At 44.4% G+C, this 18,749-nt stretch overlaps 1 protein-coding gene across 1 annotated transcript in view; it reads left to right on the forward strand.

Annotated features, from left to right (window-relative positions):
- The window catches only part of ABCA12 (ATP binding cassette subfamily A member 12), a 79,820-nt gene that overhangs the window by 14,396 nt on the left and 46,675 nt on the right, over positions 1-18,749 (forward strand). The window contains exons 3-12 of the mRNA XM_086896297.1: positions 2,718-2,865; positions 5,068-5,156; positions 6,179-6,288; positions 7,029-7,214; positions 8,036-8,214; positions 11,120-11,232; positions 12,314-12,410; positions 12,539-16,672; positions 17,295-17,410; positions 18,049-18,155. Of these exons, the coding sequence (XP_086752423.1) occupies positions 2,718-2,865; positions 5,068-5,156; positions 6,179-6,288; positions 7,029-7,214; positions 8,036-8,214; positions 11,120-11,232; positions 12,314-12,410; positions 12,539-16,672; positions 17,295-17,410; positions 18,049-18,155 (5,279 nt within the window). The remainder of the gene's footprint in view (positions 1-2,717; positions 2,866-5,067; positions 5,157-6,178; positions 6,289-7,028; positions 7,215-8,035; positions 8,215-11,119; positions 11,233-12,313; positions 12,411-12,538; positions 16,673-17,294; positions 17,411-18,048; positions 18,156-18,749) is intronic.

Raw genomic sequence — 18,749 nt, forward strand, 5'->3', positions numbered from 1 at the left:
CGTGGGGTAACACTGGTTCATGCTTGCAGTGACTCAGGGATGGATCAGGCCCCATGGCTGCAGCCAGCTGCCAGCAAACTGCTCAGCATCTGCTGAGAGTTGGCAGAGCCTTCCCGTGTGCCTCAGCCTCACAGGCCAACAGTGTCCTCACAGGCATTGTGCCACCAGCTCGAGCGGAAACACTTCCAAACTTCAGGTCACAAATTCCTGGCTCTTTATATTTGGGGCTGCTGTTTCACAAGAAAAGAGAGAACCGATGCCATTGCTGTGTTCTGACACTGAACACTTCACTTGTGTGAAAACTTGATTGTTTAATTGCCCACTTTGTTCAAAGTGTGCCAAATTTGAGTCCAATTCTAAAATTTGTTATTGCTCCTTGTACCTCAAGGAAGAGTCTTCCTCTGATCTGGATTCATCAGGATCTCTTGCTTAATCACCTCTGTAAACATCTTGCACGTCTCTGGAGAAGACCATTGCTCTCCAGACCCATCCTTGTGTTCCCCATTCAGCCTTACCCTGAGGAATTACACAGCTTTAGCTGCTCCTGGTGTGCTGAGAGGCATGAGCTTAGCTCCTGGCTGTGTGGGTGTTGGTAGATGTGGAGGGCAGTGAAGGGTGGGGCTCCTACACCTCACTGAGGCTGTGCCCTCCATCCCACACATCCCTCATGGCTTCCCACATCTTTGAAGCTTCATTTTGGTAGGGATACTGATCCAGTGAGATCTTGTGGTGTGTGTTTTTGGATTGTTGTGCAAGTCAATGCCCTGCATGGGAAAGAGGGTGTGGGAGATCAGAAGGAAGATGAGAGGGAAATGCCCATGTGTGCAGAACGCTGTGCAGGGCTGTAATTGGTGATCCCAAAGGGAAAACACCACAGACACAGCAGGGATGCTCACACAAAGATGCTTCTAGATTGAAGTGCCCTGCTCTGGAGTTTCCCTCATGGGCAGCAGATTAATTACCCTCCAACACCTTTAGACTGATGGATGCTTGGTCCTGTGGCCCCAACACCAGAAGTTCTGCCTGCAGGGACAAGAGAGCTCTTTCACTGCCCTTAGAGCCCTGTGGTTACCAGGAGCTTGTTCAGCCAGCTGTGTAACTCCTGAGGGAAGGAGGGAGAGAGAGGTGTAACTCCTGGGGTGGCTTTAGGGATGCAGGGGGTGTTGGGGGAAGCTTCCCACAGCAGGGAACCTTCTCCTCTGGCAGGTATCCACGTCCTTTAATTTTCTCTTGTACTCCTAACTCTCCACTGAGGTGTGCAGAAGAATCACACCACCATCAAAATGGGTGCCTGTACCTCTGCAGGTTTCAGAGGTCTCTGTGCCAGTTGCTGCCCAAAGCAGTGAGAATTCCCATGCTAAAGCATGAGCTCTTGTGTTGTGACCCAAAAATGCAGTGACCAACTGTGCTGAGGAAAGCTCAGGAAAATCCAGTCTCCATCAAGGGGACCAACAGCTGTGCATTCTACCTACCCCTGCCAAACCTTCTGGGAGCATCTGGTGGCTGACCACTGCTATAATGAGTAAATGTTGTACAAATGTAGTACCATGTCCTTGTTGGAAGGGTGAGAGACAAAGCTGTGTCTGTGTGAGAGTCTTGGGTCATCTTTGAAGACTAAAGAGCAAGGTAATCAGTTACCACAAGCCTGCCTGCAGGCCTTCAGCAAATCTGGCTCCTTTCCATAGCAGAAATAATAGCAGTGTCCTTCCCCTGGTAATTTTCCAAATGATTATTTGAAATAATACGTTGCTGTGATCCAGCAAAAGAGTTAGGAGATTTATGAGAGCGTTTGTCTCCGAGAGGAAGAGCAGCTGTGAACTCTGTGGGCTGGCAGTGAGCAGCACAGGGCAAGTGGCACATAAAATACTCGAGTGTCTCATTGCTCTGGTCCACATGGAGACAGGGACACAGATCTCATCCCTCAGCACTGGCTGCCAGCATCCCAGGTGACCAGGCAGATGGTGCTGGAGCTGCTCTGGGCTGGGAGGACACACAGGGGGTGTGGTGGTGATGGATTTCTCCTCTGCCTCCCTGGGGCAGCTCTGCACAAAAGGCAAAGGGTGTTCTTGGTCCTGGTGTTGCCCCTTCCTGTGGTAAAAGCTGAGACAAAGCCCTGTTTTAACAGCCTGGCTTGGAAATAAAGATTGTGGCGTTGCATAGAAACCAATCCAACAGTGTTGGAGAGCGTGTTCTCATGGGAGCCTCTGGCCATGCGCCTGCTTTTACTTTATTTTGTTTTTTAAAGGCAGAATTAGGCTATCTTAATCTAAGGGGGGTTTTTTCATTTCTTTCCTGTTCTTGGATTTTGGAGTGAAGGGGGGAAATCTGCAGTTGCTTCAGGACCAACAGGTATCCTATGAACAAATAACTAGGCTCTTCTTTCTATTAACTGGAACCCTGAGCAACTGGGTCTAGTGGGATGTGTTCCTGCCCATGGCAGGCACATTGGAACTGGGCAACCTTCAAGGTTTCTTCCAAGCCAAACCATTCTATGATTAAATAGCCTGTGATGGCTTTGTCAGTGTTGAGGAGGTGCTTGTAGTGGGGTTTGGCAGATGATACTGCCAGGCTGGAGTCAGTGAAAGGAGCCCCAGTGAAACTGTGAATCTGTCCTGTTGTTTAGGGAGGGAAAATAGCACATCCTGACAGGAACATGTGGTGAAGATGTGCATGTCCTCATTGTCATAATGGCATTTTCTCTCTCTTTCTTCCTCCAGGTTATCTTGCACCCCGAAACCTTCCCAGCGCAGGCTTCTTCCCGTTCCTGCAAACGGTGCTGTGTGATTCCGATGCCAGGTGTAAGGGCACACCATACACACCAGAAGATTTGCTGCCAAGGCTTAATGACATCTCATCCCTCAGACTGTAAGGGAATCTGAATATTTCCAGATGTTAGGAGCTGTAAAACAAAGCCTGTTTTGAGGGGGAGGGAGCATCCATGAATATCTGTATATGTGCACAAGTTTGTTCACAGCAGATATATCTCAACTACCTCTTCTAACAGCTGTCTGACACTTAGAAAAGAGAATATCAACTGCAACTGGACACTTCAGAAATAATCATATTAGGAACAGCTCTCAGAAATGTGTCCACTTATTCAGGCTTGAATATTCTACTGAAGGGAATTTTGCTGCCTGAGAAAAACTCACCCAGATCAAGGCCAAGGAACATTTTTTTTGCATGACTGTGGATCAGGTCAGTGATAAGACTTTCCCCCAGAGCAGTCCAGAATGCTGATCTGAGAGGGATCAGTTCAGGATGCTTTAGCTGGAAGTTTGGATGGATCTTTGAGCAGTTCCTCCAGGTGCCAGCCAGAATGGATGTCCTCTCTGCAGGCCATCAAACATGTTGGGTAACACCTGATAATGCAGAAACTATTTTTGCCCACAAAAGTACAGAGATTTGCAGTGTGAGCTGGCTTGGCACGTTTTGTTGGAATGTCAGTTTGCTGAAAATGGAAAAGTTCAGTGGGACCATTTCAATTTCTTGACATTCCATTTGAAGTTAAGTAGCATTTACTTTGAGGCATTCCAGCCAGGGTGGTTTCTACATCTTGGCTGCCCAGTTCTGACAGACCCTTGGGGAACATGCTCAGCCTGGCTGACTCATGGAGAGCTAAAAATCTGGGCATCTCACAATGTCCCTGCTTGCCCATCTTTGCTTTCAGGTGAGAGGCTGCTCCATAGTCAGTCTCAAAATCCCCCTTGGCCAGAGCTTGAGAGCCTGAAGAGCTAAAATGGGCCCCACCAGAGATCACACCAGGCAGTCCTGGGGTTGGTGGCTCCTTAAGGATCCTCCTTAGTGCAGAGGGACTAATTTCCCAGGCCAAGTCAGAATTTCTCCATGAGTAGGAAGGATGTCTAAGGTTATGGGCAACTGAAATTGCACAAGGTGAATCCTAATAAAATTCAAGGTCATGCAGCAGAAGAGAGGAGGGAAGGCAAAGCCACATGGAGACCAGATGCCTGGATTCACAGCTCTGTTCCTCAGTGTCATTGCTTTTCCCTGGGCATGCTAAACAATGGTTCATTTGGGGTATTGAAATGAAGAAATGGGAGCTTCTAGTGCCAAAGCTGGAGGTCTTCCATGGGTTTCAATAGCTACAAATCCTCCTTGCTTTCTGCTTTTGGTTTCTGAAAAGCTGTTTAGGAAATAGGTGGTTTTTCCTGCCAAATGAAAATCAAAGCATTTGGCCTAATTTTGTATCAAGAACATGAGTCATTAACAAGCATCTTGACCACTCTTGATGCTCGAGGTTGTCTGTGGGAAGTATCATTATAGATATGTAGCCATACCTACCCTTGTAGGGTCAGTGTCAGCCTTGGTGTGTTCTACAAGGGAAAACACCAACTATTAAATAGCCACAGCAAAACTAGAAGGATGCAGCAGGGTCTAAAACCTCAGGAAAAGATTCCTTGGGGAGGGGAAAGCTTCAGATGAGTAGGTGCAGCTCTGCCTCGGGTGCAGGATCCCCGTTGGTGAGTTTGTCACAAAGTGTTTGAGCTGTGGCCCTTCACAACCTGGATATATTGTTTTGTAATATTCAGCTAATTCAGGCTGTGTTTATCCTCTCCCATTGTGCAACTCACTGAAGCTCCTGTTAAACTGTTTTATAACTTGCCCTAAAACTATGTACAACCAGAGGTCAGCAGAGAAAATGGGCAAGGTTCTCACCTTTGATTCTGTTCCTTAGAGGAATTTACCAAAGTGTGCATGGTATGTTTGCTTGAAATTTCCCTTAATAAAAGGGAACCAAGTCCAAAAACCAAGCTCAGCAACAACTTCTTCCACCTTTTTCTCCTGTAGTGGAATGTTTGGGATGGATGAGTAAGGTCCTGTTGTCTGGAAGGATTTCTTGGTAAGGCCATGCACTTTATAGATTTGCTTCCCCAAGATACATGCCAGGCCTCCAGAAGGAACCAGACTTTTGCATTGCTCAGATTTCAACACACCTGCCATGAAATCCAGCCATAGACACCTGAGTTAAGGCAGTAAGTTAATGATAAGAGATTCTGGTAGTTGTTACAGGTGTCCCTTCTTTTTTTCCTTTTTCCTTCTTTCCCACAGGAAGCACGGGAGCTCATCCAGAGTAGCCAAGGACAGGCAGCCATCACCATGGAGTGCAGAGGTTCCTGAAAGCAGGAATGCTTCACTGGGTAGGTTACTCGCTGCTCTGGGAAGTTCTGATCTTTGCAGGCTGATCTTTTGAAGATCTCTGGACAGAGCTGCAATCCTCAGGGCATTACTGGAATGATTTATGTGTTTCATAGAGGCACGTGACTGTGGCCACAATATTAGTGTAAATTTTTATGAACAAGTACAAGTAACTGTCTGTAGAGAAGACTTTGTAATTTGACCAAGAAACCAGGATTAAATGGTTGTGCTTCACAGGAGCAATGCAAGATTGATTGGACATTAATTAGAGACCTGGCTATTTATGGAATATTGCCCTTTTACTACCCACAAATTCTCCATAAACAGCTTAAGATTTTTTTTTTTTTTTCAAATGTGTTTTTATCCAGCAAATAAGTTGTCTTCTGTGCTAGAGTGGATATTTATTGTTGGTGATGTTCTCCTCTGATGTGATTCTCTTTCCTGAAGGAGCCTTCAGTCTGAAAGTTTCCATAAAATCATTACAATTATTATTTATTGATGGTAATGGCTGGTACAATCCGCAAGCCATCGTGATGGATAGTCCTTTCTGCAGGGAGCTCACGATGAAATGAATGATTACAGATTTGCATTTGCCTGTTCTGCTCCAGCCATTCACTGCTCCAATTAGCATTCCTGCCAGCACCCTCTGTGGTGCACAGACAGAAAAAGGCAGAATGCAAAAGGGACCAAGTGCAGAGATGTGAGGAGTGGAAAAGTAAATCAATGAACAGTTATGGGAACTATTGACTCATGTTGATGGTCAGGGAGGAACTCAGTTATACATTTTATTTAAAAAAAAATTAAAATTGATAGGCTGTGGCCCCATAAGTTACAGTGTCATCCAGAATTTAATTATATCAGAAAAAAAACCTGAAGTACTTACAGGATGCCATGGGCTGTACCTTTGGAAACAGATTGATAATGCACCCAAAGCTGTAGGTAGCTGTTCTGTGTCCTGGTTTTATGTAGCAAAGAGGTTTTAAAAGACATAAGTAAAATACGGTGTTTCAAACTGTTATTGCAGCATTTGGGGATTTGGTATCTCATGGAGAGAAAAACCTTCAGAATATTTCATCACCATCCAACTTGAATTCCAGCACCCACATGTTCAACAAGATCCTCAGTTTTGGGAAGGTAAGTCTGTATTTGCATAGTAGGTGAGTGTGAACATTTATATATTCTCATATTTAAAGAATTAGAAGCTCAAAGTACCAACACACAGCTTTTATTGCTTTAGGATCTCCCCTATTATGAGAATGAGCTTTATTTTGGAAACACAGTGATTGTGGGTGGATTTTTAAGCTTTGTGGTAAGTTTTTTTATCCTCTAGGCAGAAACCAGGCAAACCTTGAGACATAATAGCATGAAATACAAAATATAGTCACACACAATAAATACCCTGAGATACTTTGTTCAGAACTTGTGTGAGTTAAGATATTTGCAGTACATTTTCTTCCTTATGAAATTAAAGATATGATGTCACAGGCTTTGACATTCAAGTATTTATTTGCCCATGATAGTCCTGCAGTGGCATCAGAGGTGCAGTGTGTTTATTGTAAATATATTTAATATTTATAGAATCAATTCCTTTGTAATAGAAATTTGTTACCATGTAATGGACACTGCTTTTGTGTTATGGTGTCAAGGCCTACAAACACTTACAAATACATTTCTCTTTGTAACAGATGAGGAATTGGAGGGGTTTTAGTGACACTGTTCGGCTGTTAGAATTCTGTCTATATGTAAGTGCTGTAACCACAATGCTTTTCAGATGTTACTGCTATCCCTTATGAAAAGTCTCATCACTGCCTTTAGAACCATCCCAAATACAATGTTGCTCTACAGCTACCCTGAATGTTTTGTTGTTCTTTCAGAGCCAGGGCCAATACTCCACTGCAGGGAACCTCAGGGCCCTGCTGTGCCAGGTCTTGTCGCGGTACCTGGCACATCCCGGTGCCACGGGAGGGAGCATGGCAGCCAATATCCACCACGCCTTCTGCTTCACCAACTCATCGCTTCTCAAGTCCTTTGCCCAGGAGTTCAGGACCCAGCTCTCCCAGGTGAGTGCCTGGCACCTTCCCTGGGAGCTGCAGTGGCAGTTCACACACATCAGGCAGGGTTTGGGAGCTACAGCACTGCCTCTCGTGGCAGGAGTTGCTCATCTCTGTACCTAAGTGCACTGGGCAAGGGCAGAGTGAGGCTGTGTCTTGTGCATGGGGTTGGCCCAAAGACCTCCAAGCTGGGTACATGGCTTGGAAAGCCAAGGGCCATCCAGCCATCAGCTCGTGGCCACCAAGGGTTCTCACATGCCTGGGCCTTGCTTCTCCTCTTTATTTGCCCTGCTGCAGTGGCAGGTCAACAGAACAGTGTGAAGATGTGGTGAAAATAAGAATGTTTAAACCTTGGGAAGGCAATAAATTTAATTGTGTATTACCTCAGCAGTATAACTTCATCTAGTGACTCCTGCATCTGATCCAACAGTTCATGATTGAAGCAGTACTTGTCTTTGGGAAAGCAATATAATTAAAGCAAATTAATTCTTTAAAGATAAAGCCTTCTTTTTTTTTTTTTTTTTTTTTCCTTTGCCAAGGTTAGGATTGATATTAATTTTCTTGTATTCCTAGTCTTCAGACTCTTTAGGACATTGTGAATCATAGGGCTTGTCTGAACAGGGAATTTATTGTACAACCTGAGATGTGAAGGTAAAACACAGTCACACTCTCAGTTATTGCCTATCCTTTGAATGTATTGTTTGCAGATTTGCATGCAAGTGCAGTGCCAGCTGAAAAACATAAAAAGACCCCCCCCAGCAGCAAGGCTCCTGGTTATTAAATAATTTCTTCCGGTTCTTAAATAAGTTTTTACATTTTTATTTGTTAAGGTGAAGCACAACCCACAGTACCAGGAGACCTTTGTCAATGAAATGGTCTCATTTCTGACGCTCGTCTCCCAAGTGCAGAATGACACCTCCCTGTGGCACCTGCTTTTGCTGGCCCCAGATGTGTTTCAGGACAACATGCAACTGCGAGACATAATTCATTTCCTTCAGAATCCAAGCAGGTAAAACAGAGAAAATGGCAGGAGGAGCACTGAAAGCTGGTGGGTTTGTGTACTGACCTCTAAGGACATCACCTCTCCTCTTGAAAAGAAGGGTGTTACCTTAAAAGCATGATTTGTTTGGGGAGTGATGCAGCTCCATGCTAATGCATCTCTGAAGGTGTCTGTGGACTGTGAGCAGTGTGTTGTTTTTCAGTGACTCTTGTGTCATTCTTTTAATGGGAATTTGATATAAACTCTTGAGTTTTCTCCCAGCCTGCTTAGAGGCACTGTCATGCCCTTGTGCAGATAGCAAAGCTGGTGAATCACAGCCACTGCCTTTGGTGGAAGAAAAACCCTCCTGGCTGGATAAAGAAAGCAGCTGGCTGCTTCTTTCCAGAAAAGCACAGGGCCAAGTTCAGGTTGCTTTGAAACACCTCAAGCACTTGTAGGGGAGCCATAATGCTGTTTTTTAAAATTGATTACCTAATCTACTTCTGGTTTAATCTTTCAAGACTGGTCCCAAGAAAGAAGAGAGGGAGCCCAGTTTTCTACACTACAGGCTTTAACACTTCTAACTTGAAGAAGAAAGTGCCAGTTATGTACTTGCTCAGTGGTTATATGAAAAACAGAGCTGGTTTATCTGCATTATTTAACTGCACTGAAATGTTTGATCCAGTTCTCACCTAGGACAATACAAGATTCTAAAATGGGCTTAGTCTTAAAATCCCTTTCCTGGGCTGTAGTTTGGCTAAACTCTCCCCAGTCTCCAGAACACCTGAGGCACTCAAGATTAAGGGGTTCTGTTCCAAGTCATCTTCTGGATCCATGACTGACCCTGCTATAAAATATTCTGGATAGTCCAGTTGTTACAGTACATGGAGGACACCAAGAAACTGAGTGTCTTCAGACTGCTTTTTGTTTTTATCTTGCATACATGAGCACTTGGGCTAAGATGTCAAAAGGAAGTTGTAGAAGCTTTGCTATTTTTATTGCACCCAGGCTTAGAGGGACTCACTTTTGATCACTGGTGTGTTGCTGAGGCACTTAAAAACCTGTACATTTAATATCAAGGTAATTTTCCATGCTGCATTGTGAGACCCATGTGTAAGCTGTAATGTCCTTATCCTTAAAGGAGTCAGTAGCAGTGTGGCAAGAATTGTAATTTTATTCAGAAGCGTTTTGTTCATGCTGCTGTTTCAGTCACAGGATTATTACATTTGTTTGCATTTACTGGCTTGCAGAGCCCAGCCTGAGAACCAGCCCTGTTGCAGTGCCCAGGGAGAATTAATATTTACTGTGCTGCTCTCCTTTGCTCTACAGCTGCAGAGCTGGGCCAAGTTATCACAGGCACGACAAAGAGGCATACAGAATTTCATCACCAGAACTGTGCAGTGCTTTTATGCCTGGCATCTGGCACTGTAAATGCATGAGTAAAGAGTTATTGCAAAGAGATTGCACAAATAGTACTTTTAATGATGCTTACAAAAGCACATCTTAGCGAGCCTGGCCACGTCTCTTACTCAGGCAGAACTCCTCAAGAAGTGCTGTACAGGGAATTTTTTTTGGTGGTAGAAGTATGAAGGTATAGAAGAAAAGAACTTATGCTCATTGTGGCATCTGTGTTAACCAAGTAATAAACACCACCAGTGTGAAACTTCCAAGTCATGAATCCTATAGAAAGTTTAGCAGCAAATTTTGTTTCTCATGAAAACCTGTTTTGCAGACTGATTTCACAAATGTTCCTGTTTGTTGCTGTAAGATAGTTTTTCAACTAAGCATGTAAGCTGAACTTTTTCTCTATAGACAAAGTCTGCAGAAGCCCTGCAAGACTGAAATAAAAGGGCAGCAAAACAACACTTGTTTTCATGTTTGCTGCCTTCTGATCTGCGTGATATGCATCCGTTTTTGGCAAGCCTGTGCCTGCCTCCTCCTTGGCTCTGCCATTGCTCAGCTAAATATGTCATTTATAACTGAGTTTCTTCCCCTCTAAGACTCTTACAAGCGCATCTGCAGAATGAAAATGATGAGCACCAAGCCCACGAAGCCTGCACAGAGACATTATGTTAAATCAGGAGAGAAGAGATCCCCAGTGCTCTGCTCTCAGTAGCAGCCTGTTCCCACAGATCAGTTTGTATTTATTCATGCCACTGAGATCAGCCCAGCCAGGTTCTTTGTGTGTCACCTGCAGAACTTGAGGCAGGTGAGAGAGAGAGAAATGGTGCATTTCAGTGACCCTGCACCTACAGTGAAGGCTGCTCTTTGTACAGGAGAAGAACAATGGACTAATAATCACAGTGAAGTTTTCAGTAACCTGCCCACCTGAGCAGGCAGTCCTTTAAATGAGTTCCTCTGTGAAACAATATGCCTGATTATCAGCTTGTTCCTTCCTAAGACTGAGAAACATTCCTTGCTTCCCTGTCAGCCTGGCTATTACAGCATAAAAAAGGGAAAGAATGAGAATTGGAAGTGGCAACAGTTATTTGTGATTGCTTCTTCCTACCACAGATGTTTTCCCCCCTGGGATCCCTGCTCTCCCTGGAGCCTTGTCTCCTTGATTCTTGGGTGTTTTAGGAGGAAATTCCCCTGCAACAGTGAATCACATGGCTGGTGTGTCACCTGGGTGTTTTCTGAGACCTGCTGGCTGGATTTTAGTGGTCTGGAGATTTTAGATAACTCTGAAAAAGTGCACCTAACGGGTGCCACATGTGTGTTTGTGTTTGTTAATACACCACCATGGCTTTCCCATCAAAGCCCCCAGTGTTTGTATCTTCTGCATGATTAAACAAATAATTAAAAATATGGGAGATGTCTGTCAGACATTTTAAGAATGATAGGCTGTGCTCCAGCTGTTTCCTATTAGAACATTTGTTTTCTCCTTTCTCATAAACCTGTAACCACAATTTATTTTCCCTTCCTTCCCCCTCAGTGTTGTGCTGGCAGCTCAGAATGTCTCCGCATCTCTCGTGAGTGATGACAGATTCAAAACTCTTCAAAACGGGGTTACAGATTCTCCACATTCCCTGAACTGCTTGGAGCAAGGTAAGACTCCTCCATTGAGTCATATCTCTGCTGAAAACCTGTGGTGCTAAGGAGAAGCAAACTGCAGGCTAATAAGTAACCATACAGATTGCTCACTGTTCGGGGCTCAGCATAATGGATTCTTCCTTCAGCTTTTTACAAATGTGACTAAAATGGCTCGTTTGAAATGGAAAAGTAAAAAGGCTTGGGTTTGTCAGTAGGCAATGAATTTACATGAGTTTGCAGCCTCAGTGGAAATGGGGAGCAATAATGTTTTACCTTGATTTGCTTTTTTGGGGGGTGATGTCAAAATCTGCCTCTGGTTGTGGACTCTGTCAAACTCAGCTTGGTGTATCAAGGCAGGGACTGAGGCTGGGCTGCACAATGAGCTGTTTACATAGAGATGAGCCATTCCTTTCAATCCCTGTCCCTTCTAGCAGAGACAGTCCTGGATAGCCCCCTCTAACTAGGGATCTGTGAACAGGCAAGGGAAAGGAACAGCAACTAAATGCTTCAAGGGACAGACAGGGATTGCTGTTCCTTCTGTACTTGTTTCGTGGAGATTGTGGAAGTTGAGGTGGGTAAGAAGAAAGGTGAGGTGTGCAAGTAGAGAAAACATGGAAAGTGGCTGGTGAGAGGACTGGACACATGGGGATATCAAGATGAGTGTAAATGGCTGTGGGAGACATAATTGATGCTGCAGGCAGAGCTTATGTGTGAGCAGTAAAAAAGCAACCCTAAATGAGGGGAAAGAAACCATAATAAATACTTGGCCACCTTACTCTGCATTACTGCCAGCACAGTGCACCTAAAGCAGGAGGAGACCTCTGTTAGCATCCAGATCACAGGAGCACTGTATTGTTCCTGAATGATTTCAGCACATAAAGTCATTTCTAGGGTGCCAGGCAACATACTCACTTCCTTCAAAAGGCCAGGAAGAATTACACCCCAAAAGAACATTCAGATTTGTAACCAGGATGGTTTGTGGTAGAGCCTAACCTCATGTGTGCATGTTATCCTGGATAGATTTGCCATTATAGCATTTCTCAGGTTCCAGAATTACATGATCTTTACTAATACGCTCTTCACATTTTTGTTGTAGGTAAAGAAAGAAGTTGGGTGACCAGATCTATTTGTAATTCCTTTGTTCACTGGAAAGACAATCACACTTTAGTATCTGAATTGGAGGAAGTTCTAAGGTGAGACATTAGCTAAAGGCATATTACTAACAGTGTAATTCAAATCTATGATCTTTGCTCTAAATCACCTTACATTTCCACTTGCATTGATTTCATATTCACTAAAACACCTTTTTGTTCCCCTCCAGAAAAATAAAGTCACCAGAGATTGGTGGAAAGCACTCCAAGAGGTCCATTAATTCAGATGATTTAGAAGCCATACAAAAGCATCTACATGGTTTAAAAGGCTTTGAGGAAAAAATGAATCGAAGTGAATTAAAAAGCTTAAATCTATTCAGAAATTTGAAGAATGAAACATTACAGAAATTGTATGCATTTCTTGAACTGGGAATGAATCCACATCATGATTATAAATTAAAAGAACCATATAATAAGGAAATAATAGATGAAATCTATAACTTCACATCACTGCAATTACAGAGTGACTTTAACGGGACTTCCATTTTCAATACAATGACCCGGTGGAAAAAAATTCAGAGGGCTTTAAAATTAGCTACAATGCTTTGGAATCAAGCTCTCCTAAATAATTCTAATTTTAGTACATTGCAAACTAAAGATGCTCTAAAAATGTTGCTCTCCACAAGCATGCCATCACTTCTGGAAGGTCTCAGAGACCGTTTGAGTGGACCCCAAGAAATCCCATCCATCTTTTCTGATGATCTGCTTGAGCATGAGTCCTACAGAAACTTCCCAGAGCAGCTCCTAGCTCTCCAGAGGATGTTTTTTAGAATGACAGGCACAAATGTAGGTTATCAGTACCTCCTGCTGCCTGTGTTTGAGCTGATGAGGGCCGTAGAGAAGTCCATGGGTGAGGCCTGGTGGGATGAGTTGAACGTCTACTGGCGCACTGCGGAGAAGCTGAGATCCATGAAGTGGAATAACACAGCCATCGTTGCCTATGGGCAGTTTTTGGAGGTGTTAAACAGCCATTTGCAAAAGCTGAATAATAAATCAAGTGGTGTCTTCAGTGAAGAATTGGATCAGCTGTCAGAATTTATAACAGCTGTATTTAAAGAGTTTGGGGAAAGCTCTGGAGTAGCCGATATCTCACAAGTCACTCAAGCCATCCAAAAGACGTTGTACATATTAAAAGACTTACAGCTGAATTATAATGTCAGTACATTAAAATCTATAGATCTTTTCTTTAATTTTAACAATAAAACCTTGGAGAGCTTGTCTGAACTTCTGAGAACAGGAATGAAAATCCTTCATTATGCAAGTGCCAATGAAGCTTCCAGTGAAGACATAATTAACCCCATCTATAATTTAACACATCTACTACAGGAGTTCATCCAGTCCCTCTCACAGCACAATAGCTCACTACAGGCAGGAATTTGGGAGTTTCTTCATTTAGCCTTGGGTCCTTTCCTTGAGAACAGCAGCAATGGCTACAGGACACTCCAGAATTGCTCCTTTGAAGATCTGCTCAGCGTGGGCCTTGAGGTGCTGTTTGAAAATGCCACTCTAAGGGAGTCCTCAGCCAGGAGCCCCTGCAAGCCCCTCTTGGATTCCTTGGGCATGGAGGGTGGGACAGGGAACAATGACACCTTCACCAGGGTGTTCCAGCTGGCCATAACCAACCTGCAACTGTCTCCAGAGTTTGCTGCTGCCTACAACAACAGCAGGGAGCGCTTTTTCCAGGAGCTGTCGTGTCTCACCCGGTCTCTGTGTTTTTCTCTGAGTTTCCTTTCCAAGTTAAACCTTGTCTCTGAGGCGGGAAACTCGTGGCTCCAGGAGAAGGCAAGAGCTCTGAGTGCAGCCACGGAGGGGCTGGTGCAGGGTGATGCCTCGTGCCCCATCCCAGCCCAGGATGTGGGTGATGTGTCCCCATCGCAGCTTTTGAACGTGCTCCTTCCTGCCCTGCTGGATGAAACAGTGCTGAGCTCCCTGAATTCCTCTGAGAGCTCTGCAGACTGGGATGGGCTGCCTGTGTTCTCCCATCTGTCACCACCTGCTTCCATGAGGAACAGCAGTCTCTACGAGCTGCTGCAGGTGGGCAGAGCTGCTTCCAGCCAGCCCAACTGGGGACACTTCTCCCGGCTGTGGCGTGCCACTGGCGCCCTGCTGACCTCCAAATGGAGCCTAACAGAAGTGGGTGAATATGTGGAACTCCTCCAAATTATGAAGAAAGCTCTAATCCTTGTGGACTTTGGGGTAGCTCCTGGAAAAGCATTGGTGCGTCAGATCTTTGCGAATTCTACCGAAGCAATTAAATCTTCAGATCTCAGTGATTTGTATAGTTCATTAAAACTCTCTTTCATTTCAACTTCTGCCACAGACAGCACACTGGACTGGAAAAGGATATTTCAAGAAATACTTCCTTTGTATGAAGGGGGTGGTGAAGGATTGTTCTACTCTAATCCCTATGGAAAAGAAAATCAAGATGTTCTGACTATGGCTGCAGTGATTTGGAATGAGATAATTTTAAACAGGGCTCATTTTAATACAGAGAATGCATGGGAGGTGATCAAAATGATTGCACTCGACGCAATCTCGCTTGAAGACATTGAAAATTATCTCAGCACAAATGAAAAAGTGTCATCATTATTTTCTGACTTCTTGTTGACCCCTGGAACTCCTGAAAATTTTGCAGAACACCTTTTGTCCCTTGAGCAGCTTCTTGGTGCCATGGCAAAGGTGAACACCAGTGATCGTTATCTGCTGATCTCTTCTTTGAGTAAGCTACTGCAGAAACTCCCTCCTGGAAGGCAGGAAGATGAACTTGGTGCTTTCTGGCACATTGCTGAAGGTCTCCAGTTGTTGAACTGGAATAGTACAGCCACTGTCACTGCCCAGTCACTTCTAGACATGCTGCAAAATCTACTAAATATGACAGAAAATGACACCAGTCTTCCTTTCAGTAAGGAACTGAAGCAGCTGCTAAACTTTGTATCTTCCATCTTTGAGCTGTATGATGAAGATTCCAGAGGAAACAACATCTCAATGTACTTGCAGGCCATGCAGAGGGGAATCTTAACTTTGAAAGGTTTGCAGAAAAGGTATAACATCAGTGAGCTTGAATCTATCAGCCTGTTACTTGATTCCAACAGTAACTATGCCCAGAGACTGATGGAAATGTGGAGAGGAGGAATGAAAGTTCTTCATGACATCAACTCAAACAAAACATTCGAGGAAAAAATGAACATTGTCTATAATTACTCACATTTGCTGCTTCAGGAGTTCAGCCAGTCTCCCTTACAGCACAATAGCTCACTACAGGCAGAAATTTGGGAGTTTCTTCATTTAGCCTTGGGTCCTTTCCTTGAGAACAGCAGCAATGGCTACAGGACACTCCAGAATTGCTCCTTTGAAGATCTGCTCAGCGTGGGCCTTGAGGTGCTGTTTGAAAATGCCACTCTAAGGGAGTCCTCAGCCAGGAGCCCCTGCAAGCCCCTCTTGGATTCCTTGGGCATGGAGGGTGGGACAGGGAACAATGACACCTTCACCAGGGTGTTCCAGCTGGCCATAACCAACCTGCAGCTGTCTCCAGAGTTTGCTGCTGCCTACAACAACAGCAGGGAGCGCTTTTTCCAGGAGCTGTCGTGTCTCACCCGGTCTCTGTGTTTTTCTCTGAGTTTCCTTTCCAAGTTAAACCTTGTCTCTGAGGCGGGAAACTCGTGGCTCCAGGAGAAGGCAAGAGCTCTGAGTGCAGCCACGGAGGGGCTGGTGCAGGGTGATGCCTCGTGCCCCATCCCAGCCCAGGATGTGGGTGATGTGTCCCCATCGCAGCTTTTGAACGTGCTCCTTCCTGCCCTGCTGGATGAAACAGTGCTGAGCTCCCTGAATTTGTCTGGCAGTGCAACAGGCTGGAATAACCTGACCATGCTCTCTGGTGTGGCACAGGATGAGCTCCACAACCTCCTGCAGAGGCTCCAGGGTGCCTTCAACCTCACTGAAGGCAGTTATTACACAAGTGTCTGGGATGTGTTTGACAGCTTCCTCAGCACCAAAAGGAATCCAAGTGAAGGAGCTTCCCTTGCAAGGCTGTTGGAAGCAGTGGCAAGCAACTCTGCCAGCAATCTGTCAGATCCAGAAATCACAGAAGCCACCCTCTACGTTCTCAAGGGGCTGAACATCTCTGGCCTGCTAAATGAATTCAATATAAGTTCCAGCTCAGCTTTTTTCTCCAACAAAACCAGTTTTGACAGTGTGATTGATATCGTTGCTCATCACTTCACTGTGGTGGCAGAAACCCTTTACAATAAGACCCTGCCTTGGACTCTGAGTGACCACACTCTGTCCCCAACCAGCTTGATCACACGGTGAGTTTGGGTTCTGGGTATTGTAATTCCATGGATGGGTTGTGACCACCATTCTCATTCCAGCATGAGAAGTATGGAATTTTCTTCCAGTGGAATAACCTAAGCCTGCAACCACTGTAATTTAGGACACAAGGAATAATGTGGGTTAAATTGAGGAAGAAGAAGAAACTTCTTCTTGAGCTGAATGTACAGCTCTAAGTCAGACTTACAAAAAAATTTGTGTGTTGGCACATAGCAGTGCACAGTGGAACAGACTCCTGAAGGAGTCTCACCACCTGGGGCAGGCTCTTTGGAAAACTTTCCTTTGTGGGATCACTCTCTAATTTTTGATCCTCAGTCTCCCTTAGGTGTGCATTTCCGTCTATATAATGCATCCATCACACAGATTTGAACTTTTCAAGTGTGTTTTCTTATTTTGAGAGTGAATGACAGCTTTGGGAAATAACAGCAAAAAGAACTGATGGAATAAAAGTGGGAAGCTATGCACTTAGGAGAGATGGCTTTCATCTGGAATTCTTATTTACTCTGCCAAGGAACAGCATCCACAGCTGACAGGTTGCTCACTAATATATACCTTGTTTTTGAAAGAGAAGCTGATTTAAATTCCTATCTTATTTTTCAGATTTCTGTTTTTAGAATTTGCAAACACCATCTTGCAGGTGACAGCGAATAACAGCTATAACCCTTACCTGACGTGTTTAATAAATGCCGCGGAAGCTGAAGATGGGGAATTGACAGGTGATCATGATTTCATTAATTTCATTAGCTGGAATGTGTCCTGCCTGTGTTTTGTCTACTGGTGGGAAGGAATGGTGCTGCATGGTTTTATCTGCTGGCAGTGAACTGGAGCTGTGAGATCTGGGGAAGCCAGACTTGGGTTTTGTTTGAGTTATATCACACTGTGATTATAAGTTTCCATCCCAGTGTCTCCAGAAGGCACATCTCCTCTTCTCAGTGTGATGACAGGTTGCTGACACTCAGACAAAGCAATTTTACAGATAGAAACCTCTTTCCCTTCACAGCTTTATGTAGCTGTAATATGACAGCAGTTATTCCTGAGAGCTAACATGGTATTTCACATAGATACTCATCATTTGTGCTTACTGTAACACCTGAGAGGTTTTACCTGTGCACCTGTTACCAGGATGGGGTGGATTTCACTAGGAACAGAGCACTTACTTGAACTCAATCCATTATAACCCAGATTACAATTTAGGCCTTGCTCTGTGATTTCAGAGGTCCTCAGCCATGGGAATTTGGTGGAAAGTAGCAATGCCCAGTTGGCCTCAGAATAACAGTGGTGATATTCCCATCTGTGAAGTTTCTGGCATTTTTCTCTGGAGTAACTGTTGTTTTTTTTTTTTTCTCCTGCACAGAAAACATCACACTGCTTTTGAAGCAAACTCATCTTAAAAAGAACTCTTTTATGCAAAATAATACCTCTGAGAAACATTCATCCATACCAGAGCTCCTGAAGCTAAAAGTGAGTCTGCTTAAAATGCTGACTTGAAGGACATCCCACAGAGATACATGAATGTGCAATGGTGGTTTTGAAAAATAGCATATTAAGAAAACAGAAAAAAGTTTTCTTTAGAGAACAGCTGATAAAAACTAGGACTGAAACTCTGTGTTCTGCCTGCTGCCTATATTTGAAGGTCATCTGTAAACTGGGTTGAGGAACTTGTTCTTTTATCTCTCCCTTCTGAGTGTACAACCATTTTTCAGGGAAGGTAGAGATTTTCCTGTCCTCCCATGTGCTGGGTAGGATGGCTCTGTTTTCCACCAGCCACCCCAGAAGGATGAGCACTACAGAGATGGCCAGTGGCAGCATATTCCTCAGTGCACCACTAAAGTTCAGCATACTGAGAGTCCCTGAAGCACCTTGCAGAGCTGAGATCATTCTAGGATGCCTCAGCTTCACTTGAGGAGGAGGCAGGGAGGAGCTCTCGAAGGCACAGATAGGGATTAGATACCTCTGCCCTGCTGAAAATCCATGTAATTGTGCACTCCTAATTGGCATTTAGAAGCATGACTAACTGGGTTACTGCTGTGCCTGAGGAGCTGTACCAACACCAGC

Source organism: Cyanistes caeruleus, chromosome 7 (genome assembly GCF_971803275.1).
Source record: "Cyanistes caeruleus chromosome 7, bCyaCae1.hap1.1, whole genome shotgun sequence".
NCBI lineage: Eukaryota > Metazoa > Chordata > Aves > Passeriformes > Paridae > Cyanistes > Cyanistes caeruleus.